Source organism: Grammomys surdaster, unplaced genomic scaffold (genome assembly GCF_004785775.1).
Source record: "Grammomys surdaster isolate TR1022 unplaced genomic scaffold, NIH_TR_1.0 136, whole genome shotgun sequence".
In the NCBI taxonomy this organism is placed as follows: Eukaryota; Metazoa; Chordata; class Mammalia; order Rodentia; family Muridae; genus Grammomys; species Grammomys surdaster.
In genome coordinates, this window is record NW_021604594.1 from 7,454,703 (window position 1) to 7,473,561 (window position 18,859).

At 40.9% G+C, this 18,859-nt stretch overlaps 1 protein-coding gene across 1 annotated transcript in view; it reads left to right on the top strand.

The window, feature by feature from the left end:
• Ccdc141 (coiled-coil domain containing 141) overlaps nucleotides 1-18,859 on the top strand; it is a 167,767-nt gene that overhangs the window by 90,584 nt on the left and 58,324 nt on the right. The window contains exons 7-8 of the mRNA XM_028763033.1: nucleotides 3,597-3,791; nucleotides 18,612-18,784. Coding sequence (XP_028618866.1) covers nucleotides 3,597-3,791; nucleotides 18,612-18,784 — 368 coding nt within the window. The remainder of the gene's footprint in view (nucleotides 1-3,596; nucleotides 3,792-18,611; nucleotides 18,785-18,859) is intronic.

Genomic DNA, 18,859 nt, shown 5'->3' on the forward strand with positions numbered 1-18,859 from the left:
TGTGATGATGAGGAAATGGTGTATCATGCTCTGAAAAGAGCTGGGGTGGGGATGGTACCCTGACTCAGATACCCATCTTCAGGTGAGCAGCCTCAACCGGATCATGGGTACCATCCCAAGTATAGATTCTGAGTCCTTTTCTTACTGGTGATGAGAAACTTGGCAAGTGTGTAATTCCTCTCAGTTGTCAGTTCTAACCCTGTGGTTAGAATGTGGATAACAGCTTGGGGCCTTGTCAGGGTAGGTGAAAATTAAGTGAAATGGTACATGAAAAGTGGTTAGCACAGTGCTACCAAATAAAGGAGAGGCAGTGGTGAGCCCTTTTTTGGAAGTTTTACACCATCTCAAAGCTTCAAGCTACCAAGCACAATGGCTATGAACCATTTCTCCATATTCTGATTTTTGTCTGCGTTTTCCTTACACACAGCATGCTAAGAAATCTCCAGCTTTTGCATGCGTGAAGGATCTCTCCTTGCTAACAAATGCAGGACGTTCTAGTCAATGCCAATTACAAAAAAAAAATTACCTGTTTTATTCTGCATCTTCATACATTTAAGTATTTCTCCACCTTAGTTCAAGATTAATTAGTTCAAGATCTTAACAGGTTGCAGCAATAATGGCACAAAGGCTTGAGATGGGTCAAGTGGGTCGTTAAATGTACGAAGAAAGAAGAGGCCTGAAGAGGTGGTTCAGTAGCTAAAGTGCATTTCAAGCAAGCATGGGGCTGGAATTTCGAGCCCCAGAACTGAACATAAGTGGCCTGTAATTGCAGCCTAAGAAGTGCAGAGAGTGGACCCATAGAACAGACTCATTAGCAACAGCCATGATATCAGTGAGCTCTAGGTTTGATTGATACACCCTATCTCAATGAATAAAGTAGAAGACTGAAAATAATCCTTCTCCTCAACCACAGGCCTCCACATATACTCACAGTTGTGTGCCTACACATGTGTATTCATACATGCCAAAAGATACCAATAATATACATGTATAGCACACCACATATGCATACATAAACAAATGGAAAGAAATGAGAAAAGAAGAAAAAGAAACAGGAAAAGTTGGGTTAGCAGGCAAACCAGTAGGAAGTTTGGGGCCTCTTAACCACAGGTATGTTTCCCAACACTATTTTACCTGGACAATTGGTCTCCTGAAATGATTAACAAACAAAGGGTTCCTTTGTCAAGAACATTTACCCAGATATTTCAAGTGACATTACCTTCCAGGAAGGTCTTGGCACACATCAGCATAGCAGGCTTTTGAGAACTGCCGAGACACAGAATCTTGTTCCCCTAAATACTCATGCTACCCAATAATATTTGAGGAACATCCCATCACCCTTAGCTCAGAACTGGGGAAAAAGGGAAACTCACTCATGAAGATCAACGATTAGGTGACAGGGGCCACAACAGAGCTGTTGGAAGAAAGTACGGCCATACTCAGTGAGGATATGAGGGAGACTGCCACTCCGAGAACACTTGTTCTTTCTCAACATGTCTTTGCTGGTTTTGAAGCACGAGGGCTATTTATCATGCTTTAGAGATGAATGCCGTGAAATACAGTTCTGCTCAAGTGGGGACACAAAGATCCTTTTTAAAGTTTTTAGAATGTGTGTAGCACAGAGCCTGTGTCTATGAGCGAAGTTTTTCTAGTCAGGGAGAATTTTGGAGAATTTAGGATCTGTTATCCTCAATTCCCTGAAAGGTAGCAAGGTACAGAGACCCACAAACTAGCCCCTATGGTCCTACTTTGTCAACATGTGGAACATACTTTTCTGTGCCTGTACAAACACTGGAAAAAAAGCAAAACAAACAAACAATAATAACCCCCCTCCTCCGCAAAAAAAAAACCCACAGCCAAGATGAGGATTTTTGAAGATTATAGTCACAAGTCAAATTTAAAGCAGGCTCTTCCCACTCCTCCCACCCCCAATGCTAACCCCTTAACTGACCATCCTTATTTTCATATCCCTCAATCATAAATAGTTTTCTGTTGAATAAATACTGAAACTGGTTCCCGGGGCATTACAAGAGAGTATGTACAATTTCTACCTTTCAGGCCCACTCACTGTCACTGAAAATACTACCATATTGTGTATGCATACTTAATACATTTCATAATGAGAGAATATAGGAAGTTGTATTAAATGTCAATTTGCATATTACAAAAGAGTGAAGCTACATTTAATCCTTATTACAGTCCTAGATTATGGCATGCATGTAGTATTCATCGTGTCGTATGAGAGTAATGGAAATTGTAATGGCATCTAACCCCAAAACTAGACTTGATTTATACAACACAGTATAATCAATGTAATTTAATAACAGGACATTTTGCATAGCAGATATGCCAGGACAGAGCCAGGCTGAGATGTTTGAAGTCTGATGTTACATTTCTTATGCTTCCTGAACTGCCCTGTGCTTTGCTCAATGTCATTTGAGATCGGTGTCAAAAAACACACCAAGGCAGCCATCTTAGAGGTAATTATTGCTTTATGAGGCTGAATCTGGCAACATTCCAATTTCAAGGAACTTGAACTTCCTCAAGAAATTAACAGAAATACTGGTTTATTCCAAGTTGTATTTCTTTTCTCTCTCTATTGGTTGCATTTTTAATCCTCATGTCACATAGAGTAGAAAGGGACTTCGTTTTCTGACATGCTTATACATCATCGAGTGTGAAGCATTAATATGTAAAACTGGAACCAAGAAGAAAACACTGCATGATGAGGGGTATTTATTTTACAATGAGCAATGAATCTCAATCTCTCTGTTTAGGCTAACACAAAAACAAGAGCCATAGACATTCGATTTCTCTTTCCTTGTTGTACATATTTGCTCCATTGTCAAGGAGCCTGAATTGTGGGGTAGATACTCTTTTTACACTTGAGCGAATTCAAATAGACAAAATGAGTTAGAGATGTGTTCGTTTAGAGGTGCGGGTAACGGGAGCATAGAGGTAATGGTAACAGAAAATGATGTGACCGGCATATAGGGCGATCTGTCAGTCACTCTGCCCTTCCCCCCACCCCTCACTCTCTTCTGGTGCCTGTTTTCTGTACCCCTTTCTCTTGTGACTGCATATTGGTATTCAAACCCACACGATAGCATTAACTTCTACATGGCTTATTAGATTTTATGATTGAAAAATATAATGACAGATTTTGGATATACGTCCCCAAGTCTTATCAGGGATTTCAAGTGGGTGTCTTAGTTCCAGTTTCTATAACTTGAAGTCACATAGACAGGAAAGCTGACAAACAGTACTGATGCATCCCTCATGATTCTGGAAGATTCTGGGGGTTTGAAGGCTGAGACTGGGAAGGGATAAGGGTTCCACTGTGATGAGGGCTCTCTCCTGGGTTGCAGACTAACTTCTCTTCCCCTTGTGTTCTCACGTAGCAGAAAGTGATGTAGAAATACTATTTTTAGAACAAAGGTTCTACCCTTTGACCTAATGACTTCCCAAAGCTCCATCTCCTAAAACCATCAAATTTTTGGATTCTATGTCAGCATTTGGATTTGAGGACAGAGAGATAAACATACGATTCATGACAGGGTCTGTGAACACTCACTAAAGAGAATGTTCTCTTGTAGGAATGGGATTCGGCCATAGAGAAGCTGAAGAGCCAGGCTCTGGGGATTCTACTGACAAAGGACTTGGCAGAGAAGGAACATCTACAGCTCTCTAACCAGAAACTGAATCGGCTTCGGGAAGAGTTTGGACGACTCATGGTGGAAAGGAAAGCCTGGCTAACAATGGCAAATGACTTTTTTACCAGTGCTCACGAGGTCAGTGTGAAGCCAAGATGGCAATCATAGGTTCCCAGTCTAACCAATAAGAGACCTATTATGTTAGCAGGCCATGGATTGTCACAGAAGGCTAACTCTCTGTGGGAAAGCTAACAAACTGAAGGAAGCACAGAAGGGTTTTTTAAAAAATCATATTCCTATATAGCTATTAGTTGTTTTTCGAAACTAAGAGATTATGTTTTGATGTATAACAAGTTAATTTTTAAAATAACTCCAAAGCCAGGTGTCTTTAACCCTAACACTCAGGAAGCTGTGGGTTTGAGGCTAGCCTGGTCTACTTGTTCCAGGCCAGTTCTATAGTGAGCCCTGTCTTATAAAACAAAAAACTAAAGACATAAGCAATAACAAGAAAATAACTTTTAAATGGTTTCATTTTAGAGCTATTATTGGTCTGTTTGTGAGAGACACTCTTCCCTACTTTAAAATGCTTCTCACATAGATGAGCAAATATTATAAAATATATTCAGTTAAAAAGAAACCTTACCAGTGTTACCAATATGCCCTTTTGTTGTTTATTTTAAAGAGTAGTTCAAGCTAGCAACCAACTCCCAATGTAGTGAAGGATGGTTTTGACCTGATTTTTCTATGTCCGTCTTCTGAGTGCTGGGACTGCAGACATGCATTACTATACCTAGTTTATATAACACCGGAAATTTGTGCATACTCAACAAGCACGCTACCAATTGAGGTACATCCCTGATCTACTTTTGTTCTTGTTTATTAAGTAGAGATGCATGTATATTATGTCTTTTACATATGAAGCCAGCCCTAAGGTCGGAACCTGCCTCACATCAGATAGTCTGCCTTGGTCTTACGTTTTTAAGTAAAGCAAGAGGGAGCCTTGACACAGACCATCAGTGGGCCTTCTTGACTATCTCCTGGCTAAGTAAACGCCTTCACTGTTGAAGCGGGTGCTCCTGGGGGTGGTAATGCTTGTGACTTGTCAGTAAGAAGTTCTTAGGTCAGAGAGTGGAATAGGATTTCCACCTCATCTTCTGCCACTACATGAGAGTACAAGAGGATAGTCTGCAGCCCAGGAGATGGCCCTCATCACAATGGAACCCCTTTGCTTCCCGACTTCAGCCTTCCAGCCTCCAGAGTCATGAGCAATGTATTGCTGTTGTTTATGCTCACAGGTGGTGTTCAGTATGTGTGGCTGGTGATGTTATTTGGGAGATTTTTTTTTCAATACGTGATGCTTTTATTCTATATTTTAAGCACCCAGTACTTAAGCTATTTAATATATGTGTGTTACTGTTTTTTATTGGATATTTTATTTATTTGCATTTCAGATATCATCCCCTTTCCCCATTTCCCCTCCCTAGAACCCCCTATCCCAATCCTCTTTTTTGCTTTTATACCATTTTAATTACAAGCATGTATTAAGGTCAGTTCTAGTTTGAGGATCTAGCAATACAATAGATGCAAATAGTCAAGGAACAAGTAAGACAAACACAAATAGTCAAAGAACTCTTTGGAAGATTTTTAACCTTTGACACTGTCACATAGACCTCCAGACACTACACTGGAATTGTTTAACCAGTTACATATCATCAATTTAAAGGTAGACAAGATAAAAGGCAGAGGATGAGGGGAAGCTCCTGGAAGCTTGAATATACTGCGCATGCTCTGAAATCCCAACACTGGCACTCTGAGTATAGTACAAGAAACCTTTGAGAATGTGGGTAGCAAAATTCTAAGAGAGAGAGGACGGACTTACAGTAGACCTATTAAAGAAGTACTCCTTGGCTAATTGAATTTTGGGGGAATCTTACTGTTTTCACACAGGAACTGAACTTAGTACATGCTAATTACCCGTTATCTTTCTCTTTAGCAGCCCAACTTTTAGGTGCAAGGTTTTAAAGTTTCCATCACACCTTTAATCTACCAAATGAGTTAGCTGTTTCAAGTCAACTGGTACTGGTACTAAGGGAAAGCAGAGTAGAATGTGTTTGTATAAAACAATCCTTCTATCAGAAGCCACATAGTGCACAGCCTTGCAAATGTAGATGCTTTCCCTCCTTTCTCTTGTACTTTAATTGTTTTGGTTTCCCTACAGTCATTCTTTGATATCTTGACATGGTTATTCATCATCTGACTTTATTCTCCGGCCCCGAGGGAACTTGTAAAAGTTAGAGAAGCTGAGTTGGTGGGGGAGAGGAGGAGGAAGACAAGAAGGAGAAAGGGAGGGGGAAAGTCCAGAGTGGATACTTTCCGAATCTCATACAATAATGCAAGTCTTGTCTGGGGAACAGAACTCTCATATTTCTTAATCCCAGAGAACAGATTCCTAGATCCTCTGTGTCATCTCATCGCTTGATGCCACAGCATGCTAGCTATTCAACTTATAAAGTCAGGTGACATTGACCCGTGCTCTAGTTTGTGGCCAGATGATACTCAGAAAGGCTTAAAGTTCTTTCTTATTTAAGGAAATAATATCCAAATTAAAAACTAGCAACTCAGTGTGAAGGGTGATGGATATGGGAATTGGGGTGTGGCCAATGCCCGTGTTTATAGAGTGGATGGTTAGTTATACATCCACATGAATTGTTTCTATGCTATCAAGGTAAAAGAAACAATGACATTATGTAAAGTGTAAGTCTCTGTAAGCTAAGAACCAAACTCCTCTTATGACTTTCAAGTGGTATTTCCCCTCCTGATTCATATTTTAGATTCTTCAAATTAAAAAAAAACTATCTATCTATCTATCTATCTATCTATCTATCTATCTATCTATTCCTTACCACTCTACCCAACCTTGGCAGGAAGCTCATCAGTAAATCTCTAGAGGGATGGGTTTTTTTTTTAATATTATAATATCAAAAGTCTTTAAAATAATTTTCTAGGCTAGAATTTCTGTGTGTACTAGCAAGTGGCATAGTGTTTAATTTATGTCATCAATTGTTTATCTCATAAACACTATATTTTTCCCATTGAAAATTGCCGGTGACATGTCTGGAGGTTGCTGGGTTTCCTTGCTGTACACACTTGTGTTTTTTAGGTGAAGTCATGCTCCCAAGCACTGAGGACTTGGTTTACCAGACTTTCAGGCTCTGGTGCTATCCTTTCATGGATGCGTAGGTTTTGGGTCAGTGTTTAATGATGACTCAGCAGCCAAACAGTAGCTGGGTGACATGCAAATGAGCTCTGTGTGTCCCAATTCCGATATGGGTGATGGCCCACAGAGGAAGGGGTGAGGAGAAGACTCTCCACTCAGGGAATCTGCTGTTTTATAGAAAGCAGTAACCAGGCCTGCCTTTTGTCTCATGAGGTGACAAAACCTCTGATTGGGAAGACTGCTAGCTGCAGAGCCCACATTGAGAAAGGTGGCCTTCTAGAGAGGTCAGGTCCTTCATTCTTGGTATTCAAGAGAGAGGAGTGAGAGGGCATGCAGGCAAGCATCCCTGTTAGTGCTGTAGGGACAAAGAAGTCTCTGCTGGAGAGCTCTTTCCCCACAGAGATGTAAATTACTATCTCAGTAAACAAACTCATCAGCTGAAATTATTCATGTTATGTCAAATGCCAGTAAGCAGAACATGTCGGTGCTGTGGGCAAATGAGTCACTGGGATGTGTGAATGCCAGCTTACTAAAACGTGAGCTATTTGGTTTAAAATGCACTTTTTGAGGGGGTGGAGAGGTGGCTCATGGGTAAGAGCACTTGCTGCACAAATGTTAGGAGTTCAGATCCCAGGATCTTCACAAAAAGCTGGGCATAGTCCTGTGCATACCTGGAACTTCAGCATTGTGGACGGCAGAGATAGCAGGGTAATGGGAGCTTGGTGGCTGACTGCTTAGCTCCTTGAGAGACCCTTTCTCAGGGAATGAGGCAGAGAGTGACAGAGTGGGAAGCCTGACATCCTCTGACTTCTACACATCCATCGTCACACATGTGCCTATACACCACCCCCATTACCACCCCTACTGTTCACACCCCACCCCTCACCTACACACCACCATCACCACACACACCTACCACTAACCTACCACCACCCACACAACACTACACCCCTTACACCCACACATCACCATAACTACCACCCACCTCCATCACGCGCACACACACACACACACACACACACACCACAACCATCACACATACATATACACACACCACCACCATCATCACACACACCACACACACACACACACACACACACACCACCACCACCACCACCACCAAAGTCACTGAGTAAGCAGTGTGGTAAATCCACAGTAGTAATTATCTCCATTTTTAGGCATTCCTGTATTTAGTGAATATTTATTGAGCAACTTCTCTGTGACAGGCACTGTTCTTAATCCTGAGGATACAATATTTAGAGCAAAATGTGCAGAAAATCTATTGGTCAATATAGCTTCCAAAGTTTGAGTCCAGTAAGCTGTAACGACCCCTAACTGTCCACACTGAGAACAAGTTCCCCAATGCCTTTGTCTCATGATTCTGGTAACTCAATTGATACCCTGTAATTTGCCTAGGGGTTTGAGACAATTACTTGGAATTCATGAGTCTGTTTCTCAAGCAGAGAAAATGTGAGCAGTATATTGTTTTGGGGAGCTGGCTGTTTGAATCTGGACTTAGCAGCAGGTGGCAATATTGAGACATGTTGCTGTGTGTTCTTAGACCATCCTCTAAAACCCACACAAAGATTGAACTGGGCTACTTAAAGAATTGATATGCCTCCTTTTCGGAGTTTCCTACTGCATTTGGTGAACCCATTTGTTGAATCATTCAACAACAAATTAATTAGTATGGTTGATTGTATCACCACCGTCACAGTGAGTACAAGCTGTCTGGAGAGGAGTCCCTCTCTCTGAATTGTACCTCCATAGCTTGAAATATGAGCATCACATCTGTTACAGAACATTCCTTGATCCCTCCAAGTTTTTATCCTCCTCAATTGTGGATTATCATGTGTGTTATATTTCCGGCATTTTCGTGGACTTTTATTAACTGCTGTAGACCATCCAAGACATAGTTACAACTGTTTGGGGTTTGTGATTGACTGGTCCAGGGATGGATATCTAGTGTCTTTCAAGACCACAACAGCATCGGCTTTTTATTTATGCAACAGTCGTGACTGAACCCAGATCTGTCAAGCTTGGCTCTTGGGTTATCAAGTTTCTTGCCCATACCTTCTGTTCCCAGGTACATGATTTCCCTGAAGGAAGCAAGTAGAAAAGACAGGCCGAGTCTATTTCATGAACACAGTCTGATCTTCAGATGGTCAGTATGAATGCAAAGGTGAAGTGATTTGGGGCATTTAAAGAAACCCCTAAGTAGTCATAGGAAATGAAGTGATATGGCTTCCGTTGCGTCCCCATCCTTATTCTAAATGTGGTGTCTTTTAGATGATGTGGTAGCTTTTCAAAACAATTACACAACAGTAATGCCCGGAGCCACGTTTTTGTATGACATGAAAACAAAATAATTAAGCATGACATTTGCTGTACTCTTTTCCATTTCCATATTCCTCATTTACCATTTAAAAATATAAAGCACATTGGTGGAAAACAATTACAGTGGTCTAATTATTGAACAGATTGAAAGAAGAAACATGCCCAGATAGAGAACCTAAAAAAAATCATTGAGAAAGAATTTCTTAAAATTATGTAAATAAAAATCTTGAAATTATATTGATTGTTAGAGATTTTTTAAAAGTTACTTTTAGCTGTTTAATTCTTGAGCACTGTGTCCCTGAGTCCTCTTTTTAAAAGATTTAAGTAAGTGTATGTGTGTGTGTGTCTGTGCACATGAGTGCAGGTACCAGAAAGGAAAGTGAGATTCCCCTGGAGCTGGAGTTACAAGCAGTTGTGAGATGCCTGACATGGATGCTTGGGAACCAAACTCCTCCAGTCCTCTGGAAAGGCAACTCTGGCCCTTAACCACCAATCCATCTCTCCAACCCCATGGATTCCTCTTATAAAAAGCCATGTCTCTTCTCTTATAAATAACTGGAACACGTGTTTTCCCATCTAGCTTCTTACACCCTGATAGTATGTTGTATTCCTACTGGTTCCCAGTGTCAGATTGGTACTTGAGTGAAGCCAGTGACAGGCATGGTCTCAGCCTTCTGGAACCTCATGGGCAGTTAATAAGACAGAATGGTGAACGGTAGGAAAGCCATGATGGGTTAAGCCCAAAGTAGTGGGGAGCACTGACAAGAGCCTGGTCAGGGGAAATGTGTGAAGGAAGGTAACCACTGAGTGGAGCTGGGAAAGATGACACACAGGGAAGGGGAAAATGCCAGAAGATTCAAAGGCAGCCATGCTTGGGAGATGTAGGCTAAGTCATTGCCTGAGGTATGGAGGGATACACCTCAGATCAGATGTGAAGAGTGACAGAAACAATAGAGAGAGACGGGGCTCAGTGAGTAATGTGGACACCATGTTCAGGAATGTGTATATGTGTGTGTGTGTGCTTACAATGTATAGTGATATATATATATATTCTACTATATGTAGTTGTTGCTATTATACATCATTTACTATCTAATATATGAGAAAAATATTTAAGAGCTTGAAAAGATCTTCCAGGGTATAAACTACCAGCCTGGGAGCACATAGGGAGGGACCCATGGCTCCAGCTGTATATGTAGTGGAGGATGGCCAAGTTGGGCATAGGTGGGAGAGGAGATCCTTGGTTCAGTGAAGGCTGGATGCCCCAGTGTGGAGGAATTCTAGAGCAGTAGGTGGGAGTGGGTGGGTGGGTGGGGGCACATCCCCATAGAAGCAGGAGGAAGGGGGATGGGATAGGGGGTTTCTGGGTGGGGGAAATGGGAAAAGGCAATAAGATCTGAAATGTAAATAAAATATCTAATAAAAAAAGAACTTGAAAAGATTATCTTAAGTCAAATCTCACCTCCCAAAATTGATGATGATATCTTCATTTAATCTACCTTCCTTCTGTCTCCCTGAGAGAGTGATGAGTATGGGTTAGAACCTTTGACTTATAGCTCAGAGGCCAGATTGTTTCAACCTCAGCAAGCAGTCAATGAAGGTGGGCCCAAACTATTAGGACAGAAGTATCAAATATATGATTGAAAGGTGTAGAAAGTCTTTAACATTGTTCATCACAAGATCCCTAAACCCAGTTCAGGCTTAGCCATCTGATTGTCAAGATATTCAATTTTGGGGTACTATGACTCATTACTGAGGTGTTTACCTGGTGTCCTGGAGGCCCTGGATTCTGCCATCAGTGCTGCAAATACAAATAGAGATATTCCATTTTATTCCTACTCACCATAAGCATTTTTTCCCAGTAATTTTCCAGTAATTAATGGTAAGCAAATCTGTCGGTGGATCTTTGAGTCATGAATGTATCCACTGGATGTCCTTCCATGTGTACTTCCCCACTACTGTATATCTCTTTTGGCAGTCAACATATTCAGCCTTGTGGCAGTTATTTCTTGGTAGATTTATTTTTCTTTGCCCAATTAAAATTCCTTGAGGCTAAGAAGCATGTCTGTCTCACTTTGTATTTACCCAAACAGTCTGGTGCCTTCTAATTAATTATTTAGCCATTGAAAACACGAAATACAAACTATAGAATGGCTGATCTGCTAGAGACTAGGTCTCTCTGAGCATGACAGCTCTTAACTTCATCAGAGCTGCTGTGGCTACTTGTACGACACCTCCAAGGCAAGACCTACTGGTTGTTAATATTTTCTCATAGTAGAGGAGGCACATGTCATTGGCCCCTTACCTAGGGGTCCAGCCATTGCTTCCTGTATTTAGATATATAATTTGCTCCTAAATGTGCATAGTCTTGACATCTCAGGGGGAGCTAGTGAATATATTGTGTGCAGCAAGTTAAGTGAAGGGAAAAGAGTCCATCTCTTAAGCTATGGGGAGGTTGTCATCTTGCTGCGGTAAGATTCCCCATTGATGTGGCTGCTTTGTGGTCACCCATGCGCCTATAAGTAATCCCTAGCCCATGTTCTGTAAGTAAGCCCAACAAACTCATTGGTTTCCCAGGTTGAACCTTGAGTGAATTCTACTTTGGTCTGTCCTATACAGTATAAGTAGAAATTTGTTCCCATCTCCCCAGGAAAAGTTCATACAACAAAGAACATTATACTATGTTGTTCATAAGAGATTATATTGATCCAAAGTATTTGGGATAAGATCAATTTAAAAGGAAAAATCTTACTACGATGCCCAAAGAGCACGGATTCTCAGTGCAACTTCTTGCATTACCTGAGCAGTTAAGTAGAGTTATGTATAAGAACATATCACATGTGTCACACCTCCAAAGACTTCAGGCAGTATTGACTGCTTATTTCTTTTTATTTCTGTCATATTTCTCACTGTTCAGGAGAGAGGTTGTATGCCACCTAGTGTTAAAAATTTTATGTTGTAAGACTGAATAAACAGCTGGATGTATGGCATACGATTCAGCTTTTGAACTTGGGTCTTCCCTTCAAAACTAGTCTAACAATCCTAGTCTACTTTATATTTTGCATTTTCTTTGACAGTTGTGTCAATATTTACTGTGGTATCTTCTGCACCTGAGATTCTCTCTTCTATCTCTTGTATTCTGTTGGTGATGCTTGGATCTATGACTCCTGATTGTTTTCCTAGGTTTTCTATCTCCAGGGTAGTCTCCCTTTGTGATTTCTTTATTGTTTCTACTTCCATTTTTATGTCCTGGATGGTTTTGTTCAATTCCTTCACCTGTTTTGGTTGTTTTTTTCTTGCAATTCTTTAAGGAATTTTTGTGTTTTCTCTTTAAGGGCTTCTACCTGTTTACCTGTGTTCTCCTCAAATTCCTTGAGAGTGTTATTTATATCTTTCTTAAAGTCCTCTATCATCATCATCATTAGAAGTGATTGTAAATCTGAATCTTGCTTTCCTGATGATATGGGGAATTCAGGACTTTCTAGTGTGGGATAACTAGGTTCTAGTGATGCCAAGTACCCTGGGTTGCTGATGCTTATGTTCTTGCACTTGCCTTTTGACATCTGGGTCTCCTTAGTGCTACCTTCCCTGTCTCTGACTGGAGCCTGTCTTTCCTATTATCTTGGTTATTTCAGAACTGTGTGGGGTAGGTGTTACTACTAGGGTTAGAGCTGGGGCCCAAGATCTGCTCAGTGCTCTGGTGCAGACAGGAAGGAACCAGTGCTCCGGGCTAGGAGTGAATTCCTGGGTCCCAGTGGGTCCCAGTTACTCCCTGTTTGGGGTGGGTATTGCTGTCTCCTTACCTAAGATACTGGCCAGGTTAGAGCTTCCGGGAGGCCCGCTTCTTCTGTGTTTTGTGAGATTGGGTGCAGAGCTGCCGCCCAGGATCTGCATAGTGCTCAGGCCCAGACTGGAAGACCCTAGTGTACTTTAGAGAGTCTCATTACATAATTTTTTAAGGTTGGTGATAAATTATATATGCATTTAAGGGTATAGTTGGAGTAAAAATAGAAATGATAGGACATTAAGGAAAAATTTAGAAATCTTTATTAGCGTGACTGCTAAAATAACAGTGGATCCTGGAGCCAGGATGGACATGGATTTGGGCAGACACATTTACTAACTGCATAGCTTCGATATGTACTTAACTTCTCCCTGTACCTGGCATCTTCATTTGTAAAATAGAAATCCTAATTCTGTGTTCTTATGGGATCGCCAGCCCATCTCAATAAGGTGATACAGCACTAGTGCATAGCACAGCTGAGCATTTGCTGAGTGATGGCATAGCTGAGCACTTGCTGAATGCTAGCCATAGCTCTGCCATTCCATATGCATTTGCCATGGCTTCAGCCACTCGAACTTGGCAAATCTTATGTTCAGCACATAGTTGCGTCTATGGTCCATAGGTATTGTTGGATAGTCCTTGAAGGGATAAAAACAGAAATGATTCATATGATCTCCCTTATTAATAGAACAAAGATCATCTTAATTAAGTCAATTAAGAGAAAAGAAAGAAATAGTGAATAGACCTGAGATACCTAAAGTTCTACTTAATGAGTCTCATTTCATTTGTAAGATGAATTTGCCTCAGGAAGACTAAGATGTTAATATGTAAATTTCCTTCATTCTCTTATGGAGAAAATGCTGTTGATACATGCAGTCAATTTAAAGGTTCTTTTCCAATATTTTTCTGCTGAGCAACAAATGCCTTTAAATACAGCTTAATAGGAACACTCATCTACCCTGAGACTGTAAGGGTTAGGGCCAGGGAAGCAAAACAGCTTTGAGAAGTAAGGAGCCCGTGGGGGCAGTGGAGAATTGGGAAGGGGGACCTACAATCCACCTTCCTCCAGCTCCCAGTCTCTTGGGTTTGTAAGCTGGAGCAATTTTGGCAGTGTCCTGAACAATGAGTTAGTTCAGCAGCCTGAGCCACCAGCATGTGTCTGAGGTGCTGCTTAGGGAAGGAAAGCCATGGGTCCTTATATAAGTCACTCAGAGGAGATCTGACTCTCTGGAGGCGGTGGCATCAGAGGCTCTGGTCTGAAGCGGTTTTGTGTCCTTGGATGTTTTCCTGGGTGCTTCGTTTGTTGTTTCCTGATATTGGCTCTTTCCACATTTATTAGTCAAAAATCGAACTGTCATTTATCAGCATCTTTGTGAACCAGCATGGCAGCAGAATTACGCTAGATGGCTCATGATTCTTAAATCATGGGTCTTTTAGATATTTAAAAAGAATAAAACATGCCATTCTCCGATACCATCTATGTTTGAGTTACCTTGGGTCTACATTTAACAGTGAACGGGAAAGGTTTTTATTGGCCTCTTTAAGAACAAAAGCCAAGCAGTTCCTTAATCTTTACCAAATTAGGGCCCAAAGGCACTGACCTGTCTCCTCCTGTGGAGGGACAGAGGGGTAGCAGGTGAAATGGTTCAGATGCCTAGGACCCAGCAGGAGAGAATACTGGCCTTGTGCGTTTATCTCCGCCCCACCCTCGAGTCTACTCGTAAATGCTTATTCACCCTGGACATATAAGGCTTGAAGAAGCAGGGGTCTATGAAAAGAAAGGCCAAGGGGGAGGAGACTTCAATTCCAAGACAGTTTGTATGAGGCTCACAGTGTTCTTAATGCCAGGAAGACCTTCTGTACTGTATTCGCAACGAAGAGATCCAGTAAATCAAGTTCCCTACAGGTCGAGTTCATAGGAGAGCGGTCCGTTCTATTTTGGGAGAAGTGAAATGGGAAGGATAATGCTTAGATCATTTCTGGAACTGGCACATGGATTCCTCACCAAATTCTACACAGGAATGAGAAAAAGGAATTTTGCATATCATTCAGTCAGTCACAGAGAGTTTAATTTTGCAAGAAGAATTCTTTTTAAAGCCCAAAGGTTTAGCTGTTATTTTTGTGTCTATAGAACTATTTCTATTATGCTTAAAACTAAGTATGCTGGTTAATTGTCATCAGCTTGACACAAACTAGAGTCATCTGGGAAGAGGGAACCTCAGTGGAAGAATTGTCTCCATCAAACTGGCTTACAGGCACATCTTTGGAACATTTTCTTTGATTAATGGTTGTTGTTGGAGGATCAAGGCCACCTTGGGCAGTATCATCCCTGGGCAGGCGATCCTGGGTCAAACAACAAGGAAAGCTAGTGGCTGTGCTCTTCCTTGGTCTCTGCCTCAGTTCTTGCCTGGAGCTCCTGCTTTGGCTTCCTTCAATGATGGACTTTAATCTCTAAAATGTTATAAACTCTTTCCTCCAGAGGTTGCTTTTGTTCTTGTTTTATTGCAACAACAAAAATCCAACTAGAACATTAAGTAAGGAGCTCCTTCATAGAATCCTTCTTGCCTCACTCAGAGATGTTCTGCACATGTTTGAGTTAAGCTAATGAAAGGAAACTTGTCATCTCCTTTAAATTGTCATAGTTTTACTATTTGCTTTATTATGTAGAGAAAATCATGACATGTATTCCTAACAATCGATCTATTTGAGAAGAGACTGTGGAGAAAAATCTGACTCATTTGATTCCGAGTTAATGAGTTACCTTTGCTTTTGATTTATGGCTCTTATTTCTAGTGCCTGTCTGGCCCTACAGTTTATCTTCATTTGTTTAGGAAGTCATACCTTTATTATAGCATCATGACTAAGGGACAGTGACATTGCACCCAACAGCCTTGCAGTTTTAGCTTCTAACTCCTATGAAGATGACATCATCGTCAAGGTCTGAGAGGCAGCTGCTGGGGCAAGGTCAAAGAAGAAAGCCCTATAGGATGAAATTCAGGCAACAGGTGGCTGTGCTCTGCTAAGAGATTCTTTTAAAGAAATGTTTGATTGATCAAAATTTAGAAGAGCAGCTAACAGTGTCTGAGCACTGCCCATATGCCTTTATTCTTAGTTACTTTCATCATTTTCCTTTACTTTTCAAAACAACAGTGAGCATAGCATGGTTTATTATTAAAACAGAATGGAGTTAGCTTTGTAACCAAGAAGAGATACCATGAATTCTTCATCCCTCTTCTATTTGTAGAAGGATACTGAGAGTTTTTATAAAGGAAGAAAGGAAACCACATCCTAACATTTACGTGTAGACTTTCCATCTGTCTCTTCCCTTGGTGGAACTTGGGATTTGTCAATCCAAAGTACAAATATACCATGGAACAATTCACCAACCTTAAACTTTAAGTGGGATTTAAGGGAATCCAAGGTAATTTTAGCCACTGGAAGTTTTCGTTAGGCATTGACTTTAAACCTTATCCTTGATTAGTGAGAAGCACCATTTTATCCTAAATAAACAACCTCATATTTAAAATAAAATTGAAACCCTAGAAACAGAGCTTACTCCTTAGTGATGCTTCAGCGAGCTATGGGAAAGTCATAAAACCACATTCACTAACATCAGTATACCGCTGTACTTTGCTCTGTTTTCAATTGCAAGAAAAACATGACCAGGTAAGAAAGGATTCTTGTGTATCAAAGTTTCTTTACAAGGCTTAAGTGACTAAGAACAAACATGAAAGACGTGAGGACATTGGAGGAAGAAGAGAATCTCAACATAAAAGAGTATCTGAGAGATTTCTATAGATTCCGATTCTGTGTGGTTTGAATTTGGCCATTCACTTGGGGCACATGTTCCCACCTTAATTCGAAGGCTGTTGTCTTCAAACTGTCTTCTGTGAGAATGAACTCAGTCTCACGTCACTGCCTCCCTCAGGTCTCTACTAGCTCACCTGTTCTTGTCTCTCATGGGCTGGAATCCTCCCTGATAGTCTTCAGTGGGGTTTCCCTACTCCATTCTCATGGGCCTCTGCCAAGCTCAATGAATTCCCACTTAACAATCCAGAAAAGCTAGACTTCCAGGCTTTTTCTGGACTACCTGGTGTTACCTGGTACTATACACCTTTTATGATAGAACTGTTCTTCAAAGTGGTATAGAACATTCTTCAGGGTGGCTGTCTCCAATAGTGCTGGCCGGAAGAAGAATTCTCTTGATGTTCAACCTTTCTTTGACTCACTTTACTTATCCCCTCTCTCGGCCAAAGGTCAGAAATGGCTATCAGGAGACCTACAAATACTGTTCTATGCTTTATCTTTTTAAAATAGCTTTTAAAATTACAGTTCTTCTTATTACTCTTATGCATCCTGTATGACTTTTTATTTTTATTACTTCTAGGTTGTTTGCATAGTGTTGGGGGGGAATACATAAACATGAATACAGGTGTCTGTAGATTCCAGAAGAGGACATAAGATTCCCTAGAGCTGAGCTGCAGAAGGTTGTAAGCCTCCCTCTGAGGGTTCTAGGAACAAAACTCAGGTCTTTTGCAAGAACAGTATGCCCTCTTAACTGCTGAGGCATCCCTCTAGCCCAATGCTTCTGTATGTTAAAGTCACCTAAGCCTCAATAGCCAATAAACAACTCCTTTGTATTTCATGTTGATTTTGTAAACTCCACCTTCTATGTTGGGCAGTCAGTCTGTCTGCCAGCGCATCAAAACATGGAGTTTAAAAATCTTATTTTAAAATGATACCTTGAGTGGGGGTGGCTGGAGAGATGACTGGAGGTTGAGAGCATTAGCTACTCTTCCAGAGGACTGGGGTTCAGTTCCCAGCACCAACATGGCACCTCACAAACATCTGTAGCTCCAGTTCAAGGTAACCCCACCACCTCTTGTAGTTTCCATAGGAACCAGGCATGCAAGTGATACATAGCTATGCATGTAGCCAAAACCCTCATACAAATAAAGAAAACAGTGCATGACAATGAATGCCTTTGTATGAAAGGACTACATGTTTTTCTATATATCCGATACTGAGCATATCAGAAACTATTACTCTGCTCTCGTTCTTTGCACTATTCCATAACTGAAGTATAATTCCCTCCTGTAGCCATATTCCTTGGATGGAATAGGTCAAGATCCTATTTTAAAAGCAAAGCAGAAAACAATAGTACTTTCTCAGTGTACTTTTCTCTAGTGCTTCATGTTCAAAGTATAGCTCATCAGGAAGTTTTCCTTTAAGGCATATTACAGAGATATTCAGGTCATGAAAGGCTACGAAGTTTTTAATAGCTCATCCATTGTGTATGTGTACAGTATAAAATATGCAAAGTATCAATCTGACTCTCCAGATGTCATACCGTCTTAGCTATCTGTGTCACACAGATAGTTAAATATAAGTGATTTTGGTAACTTAGTGGCGTTGACATTTATTTATGTTGGACTAAGCTGTAACTTTCCCTGAGTGGGCACTGCACTGCTGTTTTCCAGAACTAAGACATTTTTGCTGTTGTTGCTGTGATCAAATTCCTAAGTTGAATGGCCTGGTTTAATCGCTGGTGTTTTGTGTACACATTGATGGAGTTTTAAACTAAAAAAGCAGAAAATGAAAGTATTTTTTTTTTTGGCAGGCATTTGATGTACTTGGAAAAGTTGAAGCTTACCTTAAGCTCCTTAAATCAGAGGGTTTAAGCCTGCCTGTCTTGGCAGCGAAGCATGAGGAATTACACAGAGAAATTAAAGACACTACAGCTGCTGCTCTGCAAAAGGGACGGACCTTAATCAGCCAAGTAGACTCCTGCCGGTGAGTAAAGTCTGCTTTATCCCCAGCGTAGAAAGCCTTTTTCAGAGTTTCCACAAGCAGGTAAAAAAAAAAAAA